Source organism: Manis javanica, chromosome 3 (assembly GCF_040802235.1).
Source record: "Manis javanica isolate MJ-LG chromosome 3, MJ_LKY, whole genome shotgun sequence".
NCBI lineage: Eukaryota > Metazoa > Chordata > Mammalia > Pholidota > Manidae > Manis > Manis javanica.
In genome coordinates, this window is record NC_133158.1 from 2,251,735 (window position 1) to 2,271,117 (window position 19,383).

General features: G+C 34.1%; 1 protein-coding gene across 10 annotated transcripts in view; it reads left to right on the forward strand.

The window, feature by feature from the left end:
• Positions 1–19,383, forward strand: part of DOCK3 (dedicator of cytokinesis 3) — a 323,372-nt gene that overhangs the window by 41,079 nt on the left and 262,910 nt on the right. For all 10 annotated transcript variants that reach the window (XR_012128871.1, XM_073230632.1, XM_073230639.1 and 7 more), the window contains exon 2: positions 18,077–18,160. Coding sequence is in view for 9 of the 10 variants with exons in the window: in XM_073230632.1 (XP_073086733.1) it covers positions 18,077–18,160 (84 nt within the window). In the remaining variant the exon portion in view is untranslated. The remainder of the gene's footprint in view (positions 1–18,076; positions 18,161–19,383) is intronic.

Consider the following 19,383-nt stretch of genomic DNA (forward strand, 5'->3'; position numbering starts at 1 on the left):
GAATCTGGTTTGTGTGAATTTTCTACGTTTGTGACTTAACATTAATAGCCTAAATTATCATATTTCAAGTCTTAGTGTATGGTTGATATTTTTAAGAAATCATTTGTTTTTGTACTTCTAGGCAGAAATAATTCTTTACTCCTGCATAGTGAGTTTTCCAGCTAAATAATTGAGATTGTGTGCTGTGGTTATTGTACTAACTTTTTAAGTCTTTTCTTCCATTTGAAATTTTGGTGGTTTTATTTGTATATAGGTATAGTAGATTTTAAAATATACTCTAGTCCAATAGACTATCTACTGTTAAAAGAACATATGGGATGTGAACAGTTCCCAGGAATGTGTTGTTTTAATTTGTCTGATTTTTCTCAAACTATTCAAATTGAGTTAGACAATATTCATCATATTATTGAAAAGTTTTCACAAATGCCTAAGGTGCCTAACTGGTTTTCTTAGTTTCACCGGAGATGGCTGGTAATTGTAGGTCTGTTTTTGTTATGTATCTGTATTCCTATTCTGTTAATGTGTGTATGCAATTTAATTAGTAGTTTGTTAAAACCTATACATGCTTATGTTACTCTACAAGAAGTTATGTCAAAGAAATAATCAATCTTCCCATGTTTTCTTCCGTCTGCTACTTCTATAGCTTTTCTTCTTCCTTCCTAATTACAACCATTTAGTAGAATTCGTGCCTCATATCGAAAATTACCGAGCATCATAATTCTTCCAAGTGGTAAAGATACCTCAAGACAAATGCTAGGGCATAGAAGCCACAGGGCATAAATCTGCAAAGAAGTAAAAAGCTAACCTTTTCAAACAATATGACTTCTCTCTCACTTACCAACTTTACATTTCCCTGTATGGCCCCAAAAGATGGCTGGTTAGCCAGAGACGGGTAAGATTCCTCAAGGGAGGAACGACGTAAGACAGGCACAGTTGCAGGGGGGTCAGCTGAGAAATTGGGGATCAACAGAGGTGAGGTTTAGAACCTCACTCCCCCTGTTCTGAGAGAAATCTTCTGCATCCGTGGATGTTTTGTTGCCCTTGTCTGGCTTGGATTAATACTTAGTCTACAGGCACACACCTGATCATCTACATTTGCCCTCTTACAGCACTAAATTATGTTTTCTACCTTTATCTTGCATCTACCTACCACTTCAGCATTTTATTAAAAAAAATAAGGGAGAAATGTGTGATTCACATATAAATCAAGTATAAAAATCAAATGAATAATCATATCTGACTTGATTGTTTATAGTTCATGATGTGTGATCAGAACCGAAAGTTTCTGTGATGAATGCCCTTGTACTGTTCACCATGTAAGAACTTGTTCACCATGTAAGAGCTTGTTCATTATGCTTCAGAAGATTGGAGACTGTTGAGAATTAGGCTTGGGGTTAATGAATGATTGTGCATTGAGTCCCCTATACAGAATTTTATTGTTTTTAACAACCATTTGATCAATAAATATGAGAGATGCCCTCTCAAAAAAAAATATCCTCTAGTCCAGTAATTCCCCCTAATATTTATCTCTTGAGTTTTTTGTATCATCTTGCTTATTTTCTCATCAGTCTATTATGGGAATGGTGTAACTGTCTTTTATGAATTTCATTCGCTAAACATTTTTTGTTGGGTTGAAGTCAGTCTACCAATGTATCTTTGCCTTGCTAACTTTATATTTTATTTTTAGATTAGCCAAGTTATTCCATTGCTTCTCTGTTTTTACTTGTCCTTTCACATTAGTGACTTGGTCTTTTGCATTGTTCTTCAGTATCTTCCTTCAAACACTTCTACTCACCACCTGTTCCTTAGTACTTTGTTTAATTTTTTTTTCTAAGCATTTACTTAACTCTGACATACTACATATTTTAGTTGTTTATAGCCTGTCAATTCCTAAAATGTTTAAGTTCCATAAATGCATGATTTCTGTATCTTTTGTTCATTGCTGTATCCCCAGAGCCTAGAATAGTGCCTAGCATATAATAAATATTTGTTGAATGGATCTCTACCCATTGATATGCTTCACTTCCTTCAAAAGAAGTATATAGAGAAAGGTCTTGATTACTACACTGTCCTGGATTTGAATCCTGATTTCACACTTCTTGTTAGTTCTGTGTTCTGGAGCTGGCTAGTTGAACAATCTGTTACCTACATCCTTCTCTATTAGAATGGCAACTAAACTTGTTGGATTTAAAGTGAGCTATCCCAGTTCACCCTGACTGCTTTTTTTTGTTGTTGTTAAGGTTTCATTGATATACACTCCTACGAAGGTTTCATACCTTGACTACTTTTTAAAAAAAATTATGAGTTATAATTGACATGCAATAAAACTAAATTGTAAAATTTGATAATTATTGACATATGTATTCACCTTTGAACCCATCACTATAATCACCCCCAAAAATTTCTTTATGCCTCCTTTTAATCTCACTTGTTCATTCATCCTTTCCCCTTTTGCCCCTCCCCCATCTTGAAACAACCATTGATATGCTTTCTGTCACAGTAGATTAGTTTGCATTTTCTAGAATTTTATATAAATCACTCATACTGTATGTACTCTTCTTTTGCCTGTTTCTTTTCACTTACTTAGCTAAATAATTTTGAGATTTATCTATGTTGCATGTATCAATAGTAAAGCTATGATGAACACCCATGTATAGGTTTTGGAATGGTTGTCTTTATCCTTTTCTCTTAGGGGAAATACCTAGGACAGGAATGGCTGGATTATGTGGTAAAGTGAGCTTAACATTTTTTTTATTAAAGTGTCATTGATATACAATCTTATGAAGGTTTCACGTGAACAGCATTGTGGTTTTAACAGTTACCCACATTATCAAATCCTCATCCCCTCCATTGCAGTCACTGTGCATCAGCATAGTAAGATGCCGTAGAGTCATTACTTGACTTCTCTGTGCTGTATTGCCTTCCCCCTGACCTACCTATTCTGTGACTGCTAATTATAGTGCCCCTTAGTTGCCTTCTCCTTCCCTCCCCACCACCAACCTCTTCCCTTTGGTCTCTGCTAGTCCTTTCTAGGAGTCTGTGAGTGAGCTTAACATTTTTCAAAGTTGCCAGACTTTCTTCCAAAATTATAGTATAATTTTACATTCTTATTAGCAGTATATGAGAATTCTAATATATCCTTTCCAACATTGGGTATAGTCATTCTTTTAAATTCTAGCTGTCTATCGGTGTGCAATTGCATCTAAGTGTGGCTTTAAATTTGCATTTACCTAGTGACTGGTGATGTTGAGTATCCTTTATATGCCATCTGTTTACCTTTGGAGTCAATGTTCAAACTTTTTGGCCATTTAAAAATTAGCCCCTTTTCTTACTGCTGGGTTTTTAAAATCGGTGTTGAAGTTTTGAAATCGTTGATTTATTTAAGCCATGCTTTCAGTTCTTAAAATTTCATGTCCCATATCTGGATGTTTCTCTTTACTATAACTTTAACAAATTGTGGTAAATATGCATAACATGAAATTTACCATTTCAACCATTTTTTAGTACATTCACAATGTTATGTACCTGTTACCATTATTTTTATTTATTTATTTGTTAATTTTTTTTATTTTGGTATCATTAATCTATGATTACATGAGGAACATTATGTTTACTAGGTTCCCCCCTTCACCAAGTCCTCCCCACAACCCCCATTACAGTTACTGTCCATCAGCATAGTAAGATGCTGTAGAATTACTACTTGTTTTCTCTGTGTTGCACAGCCCTCCCTGTGCCTCCACCCACATTATACATGCTAATCACCGTTATTTTTTTTCTAGAACTTTTTATTATCTCAAACAAAAATTCTGAACCCATCAGACAAAACTCCTTATTCCTCTCTCCCTCGATCTAGATATTTCATGTAAATGGAATCATACAATACATATTACTTTGTGTTTGGCTTCTTTCACTTAGTGTAATGTTTTTGAGCTTCATCCATTTGTATCATGTATCAGAACTTCATTACTTTTTGTGGCTGAATTCAATTCCTGTGTGTGTGTGTTTGTGTGTGTGTGTGTGTGAGACACTTTGTTTATCCACTAATATGTTAATGGACACTTAGGTTGTTTCCATTTTTTGGCTGTTGTGAATAATGCTGCTATGAACGATCATATTGTGTGATATATATTGTACATATTGTAATGATGTACGAGTGCCTTAGCCCATTTTCAGTTTTGTGGGGTTTTTTTTTGTATATATATATATATATATATAAGAGTGGAACTCTTGGATCATATGGTAAAAATTTTGTTTTTAACTTTCTGAGGAACCACCAAACTATTTCCTGTAGCAGCTGTACCATTTTACATTCCTACCAGCAATGCACAATGGTTCCAATTTCTACACATCCTTGCCAACACTATTTTCTGTTTTTTTTTAAAGAAAATAATAGATAGCCATCCTAATGAGTGTAAAGTGGTATCTCATGGGTTTGATTTGCATTTCTCTAATTACTAATGATATTGAGCATCTTTTCATGTGCTTATGACCATTTGTGTATATTCTTTGGTGAAATATCTATTAAGGTTCTTTGCCCATTTTTGAATTGTGTTTAGTTTTTGTTTTTATTTTTGAGTTGTAGGATTTCTTTATTCTGCGTATTAAAGGCTTTGAGAGATATGATTTATAGATATTTTCTACTCTTCTATGGACTGACTTTTCACTGTCTTAATAGTGTCCCTCAATGTACAAAAGCTTTTCATTTTGATGAAATCCAGTTTACCTATTTTCTTTTGTTGTGCTTTTGATGTCATATCTGAGAAACCATTGCCAAATCTGATGTTGTGAATATTTGCCCCTATGTTTTCTTCTGAGATTCTGATTGTGTTAGCTTTTATATTGAGGTGTTTGATCCATTTTGGATTATTTTTCTTTATGGTATAAGGTAACAATCCAACCTCATTCTTTTGCATGTGGATATTCAGTTTTCCCAGCACAATTTCCTGAAGTGTTTTTCCCCCAAGTAGTGGTCTTGACACCCTTGTTAAAATGTGTTGACTATATTTGTTAGGATTCATTTCTGGCTCTTAATTATGTTTCATTGATCTGTATGTCTATCTTTAAGCCAGTACAACACTGATTAATGTTTTGTAGTAAATTTTGAAGCTAGAAGATGTGAGTCATCCAACTTAGTTTTTCTTTTCTAAGATGGTTTGGCTATTTGAGGTCTCTTGAGATTCCATATGAATTTTGGGATGGTTTTTTTCTGTTTCTGCAAAAAATTCCTTTGAGTTTTTGATAGGGATTGCATTGAATCTGTAGACTGCTTTGTGTAATACTGTCATCTTAACAATATCCTATCAATCCATGAGCATGGATGTGTTTCCACTACTTAAAAAATCTTCAGTTTCTCTCACTGTTTTTATAGTTGTCAGCATACAAGTCTTGTGCCTCTTTGGTTTTATTTTTTTATTTTATTCTTTTTGATGCTATTATAATGAAATTGGGTCACAACTAAGGCAAACATCTGTACTGGTCCTTCAGAGATTGACCAGACTGTCAAAAATGTGTGTAATACTGAGTGTTTGGAGGACCAGGTCTTCCAGGTGGCTGCTCCAGTAGGGGGAGGGCTGCCATTCCCATTGCTGAGCAAAGGCTGAGGCAGGGGCTGGGGTAGCTGATTTGTATGTGCTGTTCTCCTACTGAAGATCAGCTCTCTCTCCTTTCATCCTTCATAGTGAACACTTTTCTGATTGTTATAACTGTCCAGTTAGGTTCTAGAGTGCCAAGATCGTTGATTCTGGTTGTTTTTCCCAGATTACTGGTTCTCTCAGTAGAGGGACCAACTTGTACAACTTCCTACTCTGTTGTGTGTGACATCACTCTAATTGATGGGTTTTAAAACTTTTAAAATACATTTGGGACATAAGTCCTGCACCAGAGACATACTTCTTTAAATGTATTTTTTTACTCTGTATCTTGTCTTTTTATTCTCTTAACAGTGTATTTCAAGGAGCAAAAGTTTTAAATTTTGAAGTCTAATTTATCAGTTTGCTCTATTATGGATTATGCTTTCAGTGTCTTATCTAAGAAATCTTTGCCTAATTCAAGATCATACTGATTTTCTTTGATGTTGTCTTATGGAATTTTATAGATTTAGGTTTATAATTAGGTCTTTTATCCAGTTTGAGTTTTTTCTTTTTCTTTTAATGGATATTGTGTAAGGTATGGGTCTAAGTTCATTTTTTATGTGTATATTGAGTTGTTCTGGCACCATTTGTTGAATAGGCTATCCTTTTCCCACTGCATTGTCTTTGTATCTTGAAAAAAAATCAGCTGTCTGAAAATACTACAAAAAGGGAAAATTACAGACCAATATCGCTAATGAACATAGATATAAAAACCCTCAACAAAATATTAGCAAACTGAATTCAAAAATACATCAAAAGGATCATCCATCATGACCAAGTGGGATTTATTCCAGGGATGCAAGGATGGTACAATATTCATAAATCAATCAAAGTGATACACCACATTAACAAAAGGAGGGGTAAAAACCACATGATCATGTCAATAGTTGCTGAAAAGCATTTGACAAACTTCAACATTCATTCATGATAAAAACTCTCAACAAAATGGGTGTGGAGGGAAAATATTTCAACATAGTAAAGACCATATACGACAAACCCACAGCTAACATCATACTCAGTGGTGAAAAGCTGAAAGCTTTTCTTCTAAATCCAGGAACTAGACAAGGATGCTCATTCTCACTGTTCTTACTCAAAAGAGTACTAGAAATCCTACCCACAGCAGTTAGACAAGAAAAAGAAATAAAAGGCATCCAAATTGGTAAGGAAGATGTAAAATTGTCACTATTTGCAGATGATATGATAATACTGTTTGTAGAAAACCTTAATGACTCCACCAAAAAACTCTTAGAACTAATAAAGGAATTCAGTAAAGTTGCAGGATACAACATCAGTATACAGAAGTCTATTGCATTTCTGTGTATTAAAAATGAGCTAGCAGAAAAACAAAACAATCCCTTTTACAACTGCACCAAAAATTTAAAAAATGCCTAAAAAGGAGGTGAAAGACCTGTACTGTGAGAACTATAAAACATTGATAAAAAAGAATTGAAGATGACACAAATAAATGGAAAGATATACTATGATTGGAAGGATCAACATTGTTAAAATGTCCATATTACTCACAGCAGTGTACAGTTCAGTACAATCCCTATCAAAATCCTAATGACATTTTTTACAGAACTATAACAAATAATTCTAAAATTTGTAAGGAATCACAAAAGACCCCAAATAGCCAAAGCAGTCTTGAAAGAGAAGAACAAAATTGGAGGTATCATGCTCCCTAGTTCAAACTATACTGCAGATTGTAATACTACAGAATCAAAACAGTATGGTACTGGCACAAAAATAGACACATAGATCAATGGAACAGAATAGAGAGCCTAGAAGTAAACAACTTACGTGGTCAGTTAATCCACAGCAAAGGAGGCAAGACTATACAACAGGAAAAAGACAGTCTCTTCAATAAATAATATTGGGTAAACTGGATGGCTACGTGCCAAAGAATGAAACTTGACCACTGTCATATCATGCACAAAAATAAACTCAAAGTGGATTGACCTAAATATAAAACCTGAAACCATAAAACTCCTTAAAGAAAATACAGGCAGTAAACTCTGGGACATTGGATTTAGCAATTTTTTTCTGGGTACGTCTCCCCAGGCAAGGGAAACAAAAGCAAAAGAACCTAAGTGAGATACATTAAACTAAAAGCTTCTGCACAGTGAAGGAAACCATCAGCAAAACAAAAAGGTGATCACTGAATTGGGAGTATATATTCACAAATAATATATCTGATATGGGACTGATATGCAAAATATAGAACTCATAAAACTCAATGCCAAAACCCCCAAATAACTTGATTTAAAAATGGGTAGAGGAACTGAATAGTAGACATTTTCCCAAAGAAGCATAAAGATGGCCAACAGACACATGATAAAATGCTCCGCATCACCAGTCGTCAGGCAAATCAGAAATCACAATGAGATACCACCTCACACCAGTCAGAGTGGCTAGTATCAACAAGAAAAGAAATACCGAGTATGTTAAGGGTGTGGAGAGAAGAGGACCCTCATGCAATGTTGGTGGGAAAATAAATTGGTGCAACCACTGCAGAAAACAGTATTGAGGTTCCTCAAAAAATTAATAGAACTACTGTACCATCCAGCAATTCCACTTCTGGGTCTTTATCCAAAGAAAATATAACACTAATTTGAAAAGATGCGTGCACCCCTGTTTATTGCAGCATTATTTACAATAGCCAAGTAATGGAATCAACCTAAGTGTTTATTGATAGGTGAATGGATAAAGATGTGGGACATATTTACAATGGAATGTTATTCAGCCATGGAAAACAAAGAAATCTTGCCATTTGTGACAACATGGATGGACCTGAAAGGTATTTTCTAAGTGAAATAAGAAAGATGATGTGATGATTTCCTTAAATGTGTAATCTAAAAAACAAATGAGAAAAAAACCCCCAAAATGACTCATAAATACATAGAACAATCTGGTGGTTGCCAGAGGAAAGGGGTGGCATGGGGAGATGAATGACATAGGTGAAGGGAATTAAGAGGTACAAATGTCTAGCTATAAAATAAATAAGTCATTGGGGATGTAAAGTACAGTATAGAGAATATAGCCAATAATATTGTGATTACTATGTATGGTAACAGATGGTAACTAGACTTACTGTGGTGAGCATTTTGTAATATATGTAAATGTAGAATCACTATGTTGTACACCTGAAACTAATACAATATTGTCTATCAAATATACTAAAATAAAAAATTATTTAGTAGGTTGTTTTTGGGACTGATAATGAAGGATAGATAAGGTGACTACTATGAATCAGATGAACTCTCTTTGAATGCATTTTTATTTATTATAATAAGTAATGCTGTTCTTTAGGCCTAGAAGACCGCCGTCTAAGTTTCTCCTGGAGATAAGTAACTTCCTTCCTTCCTTCTGAAATTGAGATTAAATCAGATAATGTGTGTGATCTGCCTAGGAAAGTGCTCAAAATGGGAATAGGCCTTTATCAGTTAGTTTCTATCAACACTTACTCCAGACATTTAATTAACATCTTGTTCTGCTTCTACAGGCTAGGACGACTGGACACTTGATGTTTGCATAGCTGTACATGTGCTTTTATCACTTATGTTCTGTTGGAAGTACATTTCCAGGGTGCAGTATGGTACAGGGAATAGGAATAGGGGTGGAAGGATTACATTTGGGATAAAGGGGAATTGAAAGAAAGAAGTAAAACTTACGGTTTTCTTCTGTAATGACTTTGTAAATAGCTCCAGACAATTAGCTTGTTTTTGGCTTAAAGCTGGAATGGCTTATTAAGGGTAGATATTTTTATGAACCTATTTACGGTCAATATCTTTCCAAACTTTAAAAAAAAATTAAAGTATCGTTTTATGAACCTATTTATGGTCAATATTTTTCCAAACTTTTTAAAAAAATTAAAGTATCATTTATATACAATCTTATGTTAGTTTCAAATATACAACACAGTGCTTCAGCAGTTACTCATATTATTAAATCATCACCCCCTCTAGTGAAGATGTTAAAGGAACATTAACTGTATTCTCCAGGCTGTACTACCATCCCCATGACCAACTTATAGTGTTATTGTGAAACTTGTTTTTATAATTATTTTTCTCAATCCTGTCAGTGAACCTCATCTTTGACTAACCCTGCGGTTTAACCATGGCTCATAGAAAAATCCGATGATAGTGAGTCCCCATCACCCAGTAACTATTCTAAACAGAAAGGTAAAGAAGTCTATCTAGAAGCAAATTACAGTTAAATTGGCATATTTACTTTCTAGTAAGAGGTCAGATAAAAATCTTGGGCCATTTCTGTAAACTTAATCATTCGAGATACACTAAGGTGACATTTAACTGATATTATTTTCTTTGGAGCCTTGCTCCATAGCTATTTTCTTATTTACATCTCTGTTCTCAAGTCATTATACATACTGGCCTTTGTTCAATTTCCTATTAGCCCTTAAGGAACATATGATCTACCTTTGATTTTGAATTGCAGTGCTTCCCTGGCTTTCCATGAGGTTAGTGCTCAGTGACAGCTAATTATCAGTGGGGAAAGAGGTGTGCATTACTTTGGCATTGTTCATGGCCATTTTTGTATGCCACAAGCTGCATTTCCTTTGCTGTCTATTTGCTCCCACATTGTGTCACTGCCTCAACCAGCTCAACGACTGCAAATTAATTTCATTGTTGGTTCAAGCAGAACTTCATTAAGAGGACAGATCTGTTACAAGAGATCATGTATTGCAAAGCCCAACAAATTATTTTGTTTGAGCCACATTTGTTTTCCTTTCATTGGTATGGCTAATACAAAAATGACTGTTGTTGGGATGACTTCTCATTTAATGTAATCATCTAGGGATTAATTAAAATAGCAATGCAATAATGCTTCAGAAGTAAAACTATTTTGATATACATTTTTAACCTAGAAATAAAAATTGAGATATGTAAAGGACTGAAATATTTTTGTGGGTTTCTAAAGCAGTACAAAGTGATAATGTGGTATCTTGTTGAATTCAAACTATTTTTTAAGGAAAAAGTGTCCTTGAGGTCATTTTTTCTTGTGTCATTGGATCTGTAACATGATTGTTGGAGGGTTTTAGAAAGAGTTGATTTTTTATCAGTTGTTTTAATGCAGTGAATACATAGTTTATGTAAATAAATGTTAAGTGAAATTCATAGTAGTCTTTGCATCTTGAGATTATGATGATACTATAATTACATGCACAATAGCAGGATATATTACTTGTATTCTTATATTTTGATGCTTTGAAATAAATCCCAGTACATAAAAGAATGTTGCTTTGTTCTTTTCCCTCCTGATTCTTAGGGAAATTGTTGAATGGAAAATGATAATTCATAAGAAGCTTTGTAAATCCTGTTAGAAAGTGTGTTATGTAGTTCTAAAATATACTGGAGAAGAGATAAAAAACCATTCAGTGATCACAAAGTAGAGGCAGTCAGTGAACAAATACTAAACTACTTCTCATGAAATGTAATGACCTAAAACAGTATAAATTCCTGCCTTCCATACTTCGTGATTCTTTGTGACATATTTTACCTTTCAGAATACTATAAATACACAATTATTTTTGCTTGATACTAGGAGTTGACAACTGTTTTCTCTATACGACAAGAGAGTAAATATTTTAAACTTTATGGGCCAAGAGGCAAAATTTAATATATAATATAGGTACTTATACAACACGGAAGGAAACAAATATCCACACATTTGTGAACTGATAAAATTCAAACTATAACAATTGAGCGATTTTTTTTGTAATTTACATCTAATGACAAGAATAGGGTTTTTTTGGGGATTAACATTTTGTTTAATTGATGTTCAATACGAATGATCCCTGTGATCGAAATTGGTTACAAATCTTCATCTGTAAATGCAGATCTGTAATGAGATTTTACATTTTTCATTTTTATAAATACCTCCTCAGATAGGTATTTCCAAGTACTGATGTCAGTTGATAAGCAAGTATTTTAATTTGAGAATAAATTAATACATCATTTATTAGCATCTTCTCTTGTTATTTACCATTTAGCCTGTCATCACATTACAGGTTAAGGTATTTCCAATGGATGGTTAGGTAGAAATTCCTCAATTGCACCATTAAATGGATTTTGAAATACAGAAATTTCCTTTGCAGTTGTACTGAAGTAAAAAAAAACAAACAATGTAGGAACTGCACTTGAAGCACAAAAATGTATATGTGCTGCATATTTGGGTTAGAATGGAGATCCTGCTTATTTTAACTTTTGACATTATGGGAAGTTTATGAAGCAGCTTGACATTAGCTGTGATTCACATCACCGAAGTGATTTTTCTGTAGGTACATGTTTCACAAATAAGCATGGCTTTAAGTGGCGTTCATTTAGAAGCATTATCAAGACTGAAGCAAAAGCTAATTTCCAAAACCATTTATTATTTGATAATAGTGGTTGAGGGCAGTTCTCATTAAAAAAAAATCAATCAGCTCTAAACTCAATAAAATTCCAATAAAACTGACCACTAATAAGCCATCTTGCTGCTGTACACTTGAGCAAGTCAGGATACTTAGCTTCTGTTTCTCATAAAAATTCATGGAAGTATGAAGATGGTCAAGTCCATGAAAGCAGAGGAGGTTCATTGTTGACTAATGTTAGACTAACTCATGAAAAGTCATACAATCTCTGCAAAGTGCTTGCTGATGAATAATACCACAAATAACCACAGGTTTTAAATGTCTTAAATTTTCACAAGCTTTATAAATTTGTCCAACTAAGTCTTTTTCTTCTCCACGTATATTTTCACCATCATTAATTTTAACACATCTTAATAGCTTCCACTTCAGATTGTACTGAGTTAGTGTTGTCTCAGTGTTTACAGTCACTTCATACTTGACATTGACTCCTTGACTATAACTGAGCAGTATTAGTAACATCTGTTGACTCATCAGAAATCAAGGAAAACTACTGTGTTCCTTTGCCTTTTTCAAAAAGTGTACAATTTAGTGGTTTTAATATATTCAAAAGGTTGTGTAGCCATTACCACTCTAATTTTAGAATATTTTCATCACTCTGTGAAGAATTGCTATACCCAATAGCAGTCACTCCCCAGTCCTCTCTCCTCCCCAAGATGTGATAAGCATTAATCTACTTTCTGTGTCCTGGCTTTCCCTATTCTGGACCCTTCATATAAATGGAATCATACAATATGTGGCCGTTTGTGTCTGCCTTTTTAAACTTAGCATAGACTTTTAGGGGTCATCTATGTTGTAGCATTTTTCAGTACTTTGTTCTTTTTATAGACCAGTAATATTCCATTGTATAGATATATTACATTTTGTTTATCCATTCATCAGTTGATGGATATGTGGATTGTTTCCATTTTTTGGCTATTCTGAATTCTGTGATGAACATCTGTGTATAAGTTTTTTAGTGAGCATATGTTTTCAATTCTCTCTTGGGGTGTATACCTAAGCATAGAGATGCTCTCTCAAATGATAATTATTGCTTAATTTTTTGAGTAACTGTGAAACTATTTTCCACAGCTGCTGCACAATTTTTACATTCCCACCAGTAATATATCCCCACATTTTTATTGTTAGTCTTTTTGATTATAGCCATCCTGGTGTATATGAAGTGGTATCCCATGATTTTAATTAGCATTTCACTAATGACTGTTATGTTGAGCATGTACTTTTCATGTACTTGTTGGCTATTTGCATATCTTCTTAGCAAAGATCCTTTGTCCATTAAAAATTTTTTTATTGCTGTAAAAGTTCTTTATGTGTTCTGGATGCAGATCCTTTATAATGGTATATGATTTGTAAATATTTTCTCCCATTCCCCATGTTGTGCTTTTCACTTTCTGAACATGCCCGTTGCAACTTAAGAATTTTAAGAAACCATTAACTAATTTACAGTCATGAAGATTTACTCCTATATTTTCTTTAAGAATTTTATAGTTTGGCTCTTACATTTAGTCTTTGATCCATTTTGAGTTAAAATTTACATTTTGAATTGAAATTTTAATGTACAGTTTTGACTGGAGTATAACTTACATAACTCAGTCCAAACACTCTTTCTTCCAAATGTTTGTCTTTCCAGAATGTTCTTTTTGTGCTTATCCAATCAATTCCTATTTCTCTAGAGGTAACTGGTGTTCTTATTTTATTCACCTTAGATTGATTTAGCTTCTTCTATGTCATTTTGTAAATGGAATTATGTCTTATGTACACTTCTGCATCTAACTTCTTTTACTCAGCATAATGTTTGTGATATTCATCCAATGTGTTAACTGTATCAGTAATTGATCTTTATTTTGTATTGCTAGGTGGTATTGCATTGTATGAATATTGCATATTTTATGTATTTTCTTGATGAACATTTGGATTATTTCTACTGCTAAGCTATTGTGAATAAAGCTGCTACTATTATCCCTAAGTCTTTATATAGAAGTGTTTTTTTTTTTGAGTTATTATGGCTAGTGGTTTATCAATTTTATCAGTCTTTTTAAAGAACCCATTATTAGTTTCATGGATTTTTTTCCTATTGTTCTTTTTTTATTCCATTGATTTTAGCTCTTCTTTAATTCCTTTCTCCTACATTCTTTGGATTTAAATTTCTTCTTTTCTAGCTTGTTAAGTTGCGATCTTAAAGGATCCCAAGGATTAAAATGATGAGATTTTTTTCCAATGTAAGCATCTTTGGAAAATTATTAGCCATTATTTCTTCTAATATTTTTTCTGCTTATTCTCTCTCTCCTCTTTTTTGGGACTTCAGACAAGGAGTTAGGAGATGTCTATTGGCCCACATGTCTCTTTTGATATATTTCTTATTTCATTCTTTTTTATTTTTTATTTCTGTAGTTAGCTAATTTCTATTGTCCTGTCTTTGAGTTCACAATACTTTTCTCAGCTCTGTTCATTCTCTTCTTAAGCCCATCCAATGAATATGAAATTTGGAATATTCTAATTTTCAGTTCTGAATTTCCATTTCATTTTTTTACTTAGAGATTACATTTCTGTGTAAGATCTTTCATGTCATGTATTTTGCTCATCTTTTCTTAGATATTTATTGCTAATATTCATTTAAACTTTTCTTATGCTGATACCAACATCTGGGTCATCTGAAGGTCTGATTAAGTCTGTTTTTTTTTTTTCCATTGAATATAGACCACACTTCTCCAGTTCTTTCAGTACACTATTTTCTGATTTCATGCTGGATCTTATAAAAGCAACAGAAACTGAAGTGAATATCATTTTTCCCTAGAGAAGGCATGTTTTTTCTATGTCAAGCATGTTGTGAGTTGGGTTGTGGCTAGGTTTTACTATCAGTTGCTTTCAGTTCACTGGTTTCAAATTTTCTTGAGCGTATGACCTGTTGAATGTTAGAGGTTTGTTCCTGTAGTAGGACTTTGTATCTAAGTACCTGGAACTACAGAGACCTCTTTCTTCCTTTCCAGCTTCCTACCCCCTCCACCAGCCCTCCACCCTCAGCCTGCCACTGCCCCACCCAGTAAGCCTTTCTTGCAGAAGATCAGCAGTGTGTGGGAGAACTAGCCCTGCATTTTGGACCCTCCAAGGTTCCACTGTGTTATCAGCGCCACAGCTCGTGTTTGTGAAGAACTCCACTGGTTTCTCCTCATCCCAGCAGACTCCTCTTTGTGGCAGGCTTCATCTGCCCATGTCTCAAATGTCCCCAGCAGTTTCTTGTCTCTGGTTTCTTTCTTACCACCTAAGAAAGGGTTACCCCTTCTGGAATCTAGTTTCTTAAACCTCCTAATGTTCGCTGTTCTCTGAGAAGTCTGCAAGACATGTTTTTTTTTTGTTGTTAAGTTATCATTGATATACAATCTTATGAAGGTTTCACATGAGCAACATTGTGGTTACTACATTTTTCCATATTATCAAGTTCCCCCTACACCCCATTGCAGTCACTGTCCATCAGTGTAGTAAGATGCTATAGAGTCACTACTCAAGACATGTTTTCTTGTTTTTTTCTTGTTTTTTATTTTTTATTTTTGATATTGTTTATATACAATTACTTGAACAGCATTATGGTTACTAGACTCCCTCTATTATCAAGTCCCCCCCACATACCCCATTACAGTCACTGTCCATCAAGCGTAGTAAGATGCTATAGAATCACTACTTGTCTTCTCTGTATGTACTGCCTTTTCTGTGTTCCCCTCCACTGCTGCATCATGTGTGCTGGTCGCGATGCCTCTTCCCCCTTAGCCCCTCCCCACCCTCCCACCCTCCCCAGTCCCCTTCCCTTTGGTACCTGTTAGTCCACTCTTGGGTTCTGTGAGTCTGCTGCTGTTTTGTTCCTTCAGATTTGCTTTGTATTCATACTCCACAGATGAGTGAAATCATTTGATACTTGTCTTTCTCCGCCTGGCTGATTTCACTGAGCATAATACCCTCCAGCTCCATCCATGTGGTTGCAAATGGTAGGATTTGTTTTCTTCTTATGGCTGAATAATATTCCATTGTGTGTATGTACCACATCTTCTTTATCCATTCATCTGCTGATGGACACTGAGGTTGTGAACTTAAATCTTTTTATCTTCAACATATTTTGTTCCTTTACAGAAGAAGTTTTATGTTTTCAGAAAAATTTTGAAGATATTGCTGAGAGTTCCATATATTCCACCCCCAGTTTCCCTTATTAACATCTTACATTAGTGTGGCACACTTGTCACAGTGAACCAGTATTGACCTACCATTGTTAACTAAGGTGATATTTTATTAAGAATGCAGAGCTTTTCTCATGTGTTTTTTATTTTTAGGTTCCAGGATCTCATCCTTCGGTACCACATTTAGTTGTCAGGTCTCCCTAATGCTGCTCTTGGCTTATGACAGTTTTCAGACTTTCCTCCTTTTGATAAATTGTTTTTGAAATTTAAATTTTTTTGTGGTGTGAAATGAAAGCAAGAATTATATAAGTGAGTTTTAAATTTTTGTTTTATCATTTACCTTAAGCTCTACTGAAAGCTTAGTTTCACTGCTGACCCTTTAGTGCAATGCTGAATAGAAATGGTAGTGGACTCCCTTTTCTTGTTCTTAACCTTAGTGATAAAGTGTCCAGTATTTAACTATTGTGTATAGACACCTTGTATGTAGCTTTCATCAGATTAAGGAAGTTCCCTTCTATTCTTGGTTTATTAAGAGGTTTAGTCACTAGTGGATGTTGAAGTTTATCAAATGCCCCTTCCATTTATGAGGATGGTCATATGATTTTTTCCTTTATTGATTTTCCAGTATTAAACCAACTCCTGGAATAAACCCCAGTTGGTCATGATGCAGCACTCTTTTTATATATAGTTGGATTTGAGTTGCTTATTTTTTAAAAAAGATTTTTGCATCTATGATCATGAGAGAGATTGGCCTATAACTTTCTTTTCTTATAATGCCCCTTATCAGGTTTTATTGTCATTCTGAGTTCAGAATGAATCCCCTGTGCTTATTCTCTTAAACAAGTTTACTAAGGTTGGTGTTTCTACCTCAGACATTTGGACAAATTCACTGGTAGAGTAACCAGGACCTGGGATCTCATTTGTGGGAAGGTTTTAATTATAGATTCACTTTTCCTTAATAGATATAGGATTGTTCAAGTTTCTGTCAGTTTTATTTTTCTATAAATTTGCCCATCCATCCTAAATTTTCAAGTCTGTTGATATAAAACTTTTTGTAGTATCCTTTTATACATCACTTAATTATTAATTACCTAAATGTTTTTAACCATAAATGTTTTGATTGCTGGTATTGCTAATTTGTACCTTTACTCTTTTTCTCTGATCAGTCTTGCCTAGGTGTCTATCAGTGTTAGTGTTTCCAAGAACAAATTTTAGATTATAAGCCTTGATATGTAATAGTGTAAGTCCTTCATGATTGACAGGACTGCTCTTGGTGCTTTGTTTTCTTATATATTTTGGAATCAATTTATCAGTTTTCTAAAAAAAAAGATGAGGTTTTGGTATCTATAAATTTTCTCTGTTGTACATTTGCTTTTTATTTCATTAATTTCTGTTTTCATTTTTATTATGGGGATTTTGTTTCTCAAAGCCATAATCATATTTATTTCGTGATTCTTCATAAAAATATCTATTTGTCTGTTTATAGTAGATAAGACACTTTCAATTTTAATTTTTTTCTTAAGTAACTGATACATACTTGCCCCAAAAGGATACTTGAACACAGGTCATGCTGAGGGAGAGATACTTTGTTTACACAGTTGTTCTCACACACATGCTTGCAGGTGCACACCACTGCTGGAAGAGTCACTTTGCCCAAATACACTCTACTGTCCTGAACTATCTAATATTACTTTTCAATGTATAGGTTAAGTTGAAGGGTCTTATGTATTTGAAAGATGAATTAGTGAAGAAGGAAGAATATATAGTTAAGAAAATTTAGCGCTTAATTTTGGTACCATTGACCTTGTCTCAGTATTTAAAAATGCTAATTGATGTGTTTATCCTTGTCTTTCCAGTGATATGCAGCTTTCGAGGACCTGTCCCTCAAGGGTTGGTCTTAGAAATAGGAGAAACAGTTCAGATTCTTGAAAAATGTGAAGGTAAGTATACACCTGTAAAGCACACAAATAGTGATCATTTTGGCAGTATTATATACATTTATTTTGTCTTCATTATAAGCAATCATTTTGAAGCCATAATTAGCCATATTATGATGCTTCTGTAAAACCCTTCCTGATCTGTGTTCCATCATGAAGGTAGGAGCCGTTGGCTCTAATCTAATAGCAACGATTAAATAACCCATTGTTGGCAGTCCGAACATGATTTTTACATACTGCGTTAAATGATTACTTTTGATTTCCTGAAGTCAAATAGATAATCTTCCAATCATTCTTAGCTGCATTTGAATAGAATTGTAATCAGTTCATTTGTATGTTTCTGTCTGATTGGCTGGACATGATCAGTCATAATTAAAACGTCATTAAAATGCTCAAATGGAGTTTGCTTGACTGCTGTCCTTTTCTGTGATATATATGAGTATTTCTGCTTTAATGTTTATGTACTATTGAAAAATAACATAGTCTTCAAAATCATACACTCAAATCAACAAGATATATGGAAAAATAAAGTTAGGGAGAAATCATGCAAAATCAGGGCATTGCTAAAGCAAAACTGATACCATGGGAAAACAGCGTAGGCAGCCTAGGCCAGCAGTTCAGCATGACTTCAAACCATGCCAATGTGAATGACAGAGCAGAAACTTTGCTATGTGGGCCTGGAGACAGTGTGCGTGGAAGTGGAGCTTGGACCCAGTTGACTGCAGTAAAGGTGGATGTAGGCATCAGTGCTACCTACCGTGGCCCAGGAACCATGTACTTATCTGGAAAGGGAGCCCAGTGCAGCAGTCATTAAAAATTTTCTTAAAACAGAAATATAAACAACATCCCATCATGATAAAGGCTTAACAAAGTAAGAATGGAAGGGAATTTTGTTAATCTGCTAAACAATATTTATTAAAAAGCCTACAGCAAACATCATATTCAGTTGTAAAATATTGAAAGATTTCCCACTGAGATAAAAAAACAAGACAAGGATGCCTGCTGGCACCCTGTGTATCGAGCATTGTGCTGGTGGTACTAGCTAGTATGATAAGGTAAGAAAAATAAAATACATGAGGAATGGAAACATAACATTGAAACTATCATTTGTAGATGATACAATTGTGTATGTAGAACATCTAATAGAATTTGTAGAAAAGATCATGAGAATAAAGGGAATTTAATATAGCAAGTTTGATGGCTGTAATGTCAGTATTTTAAATATA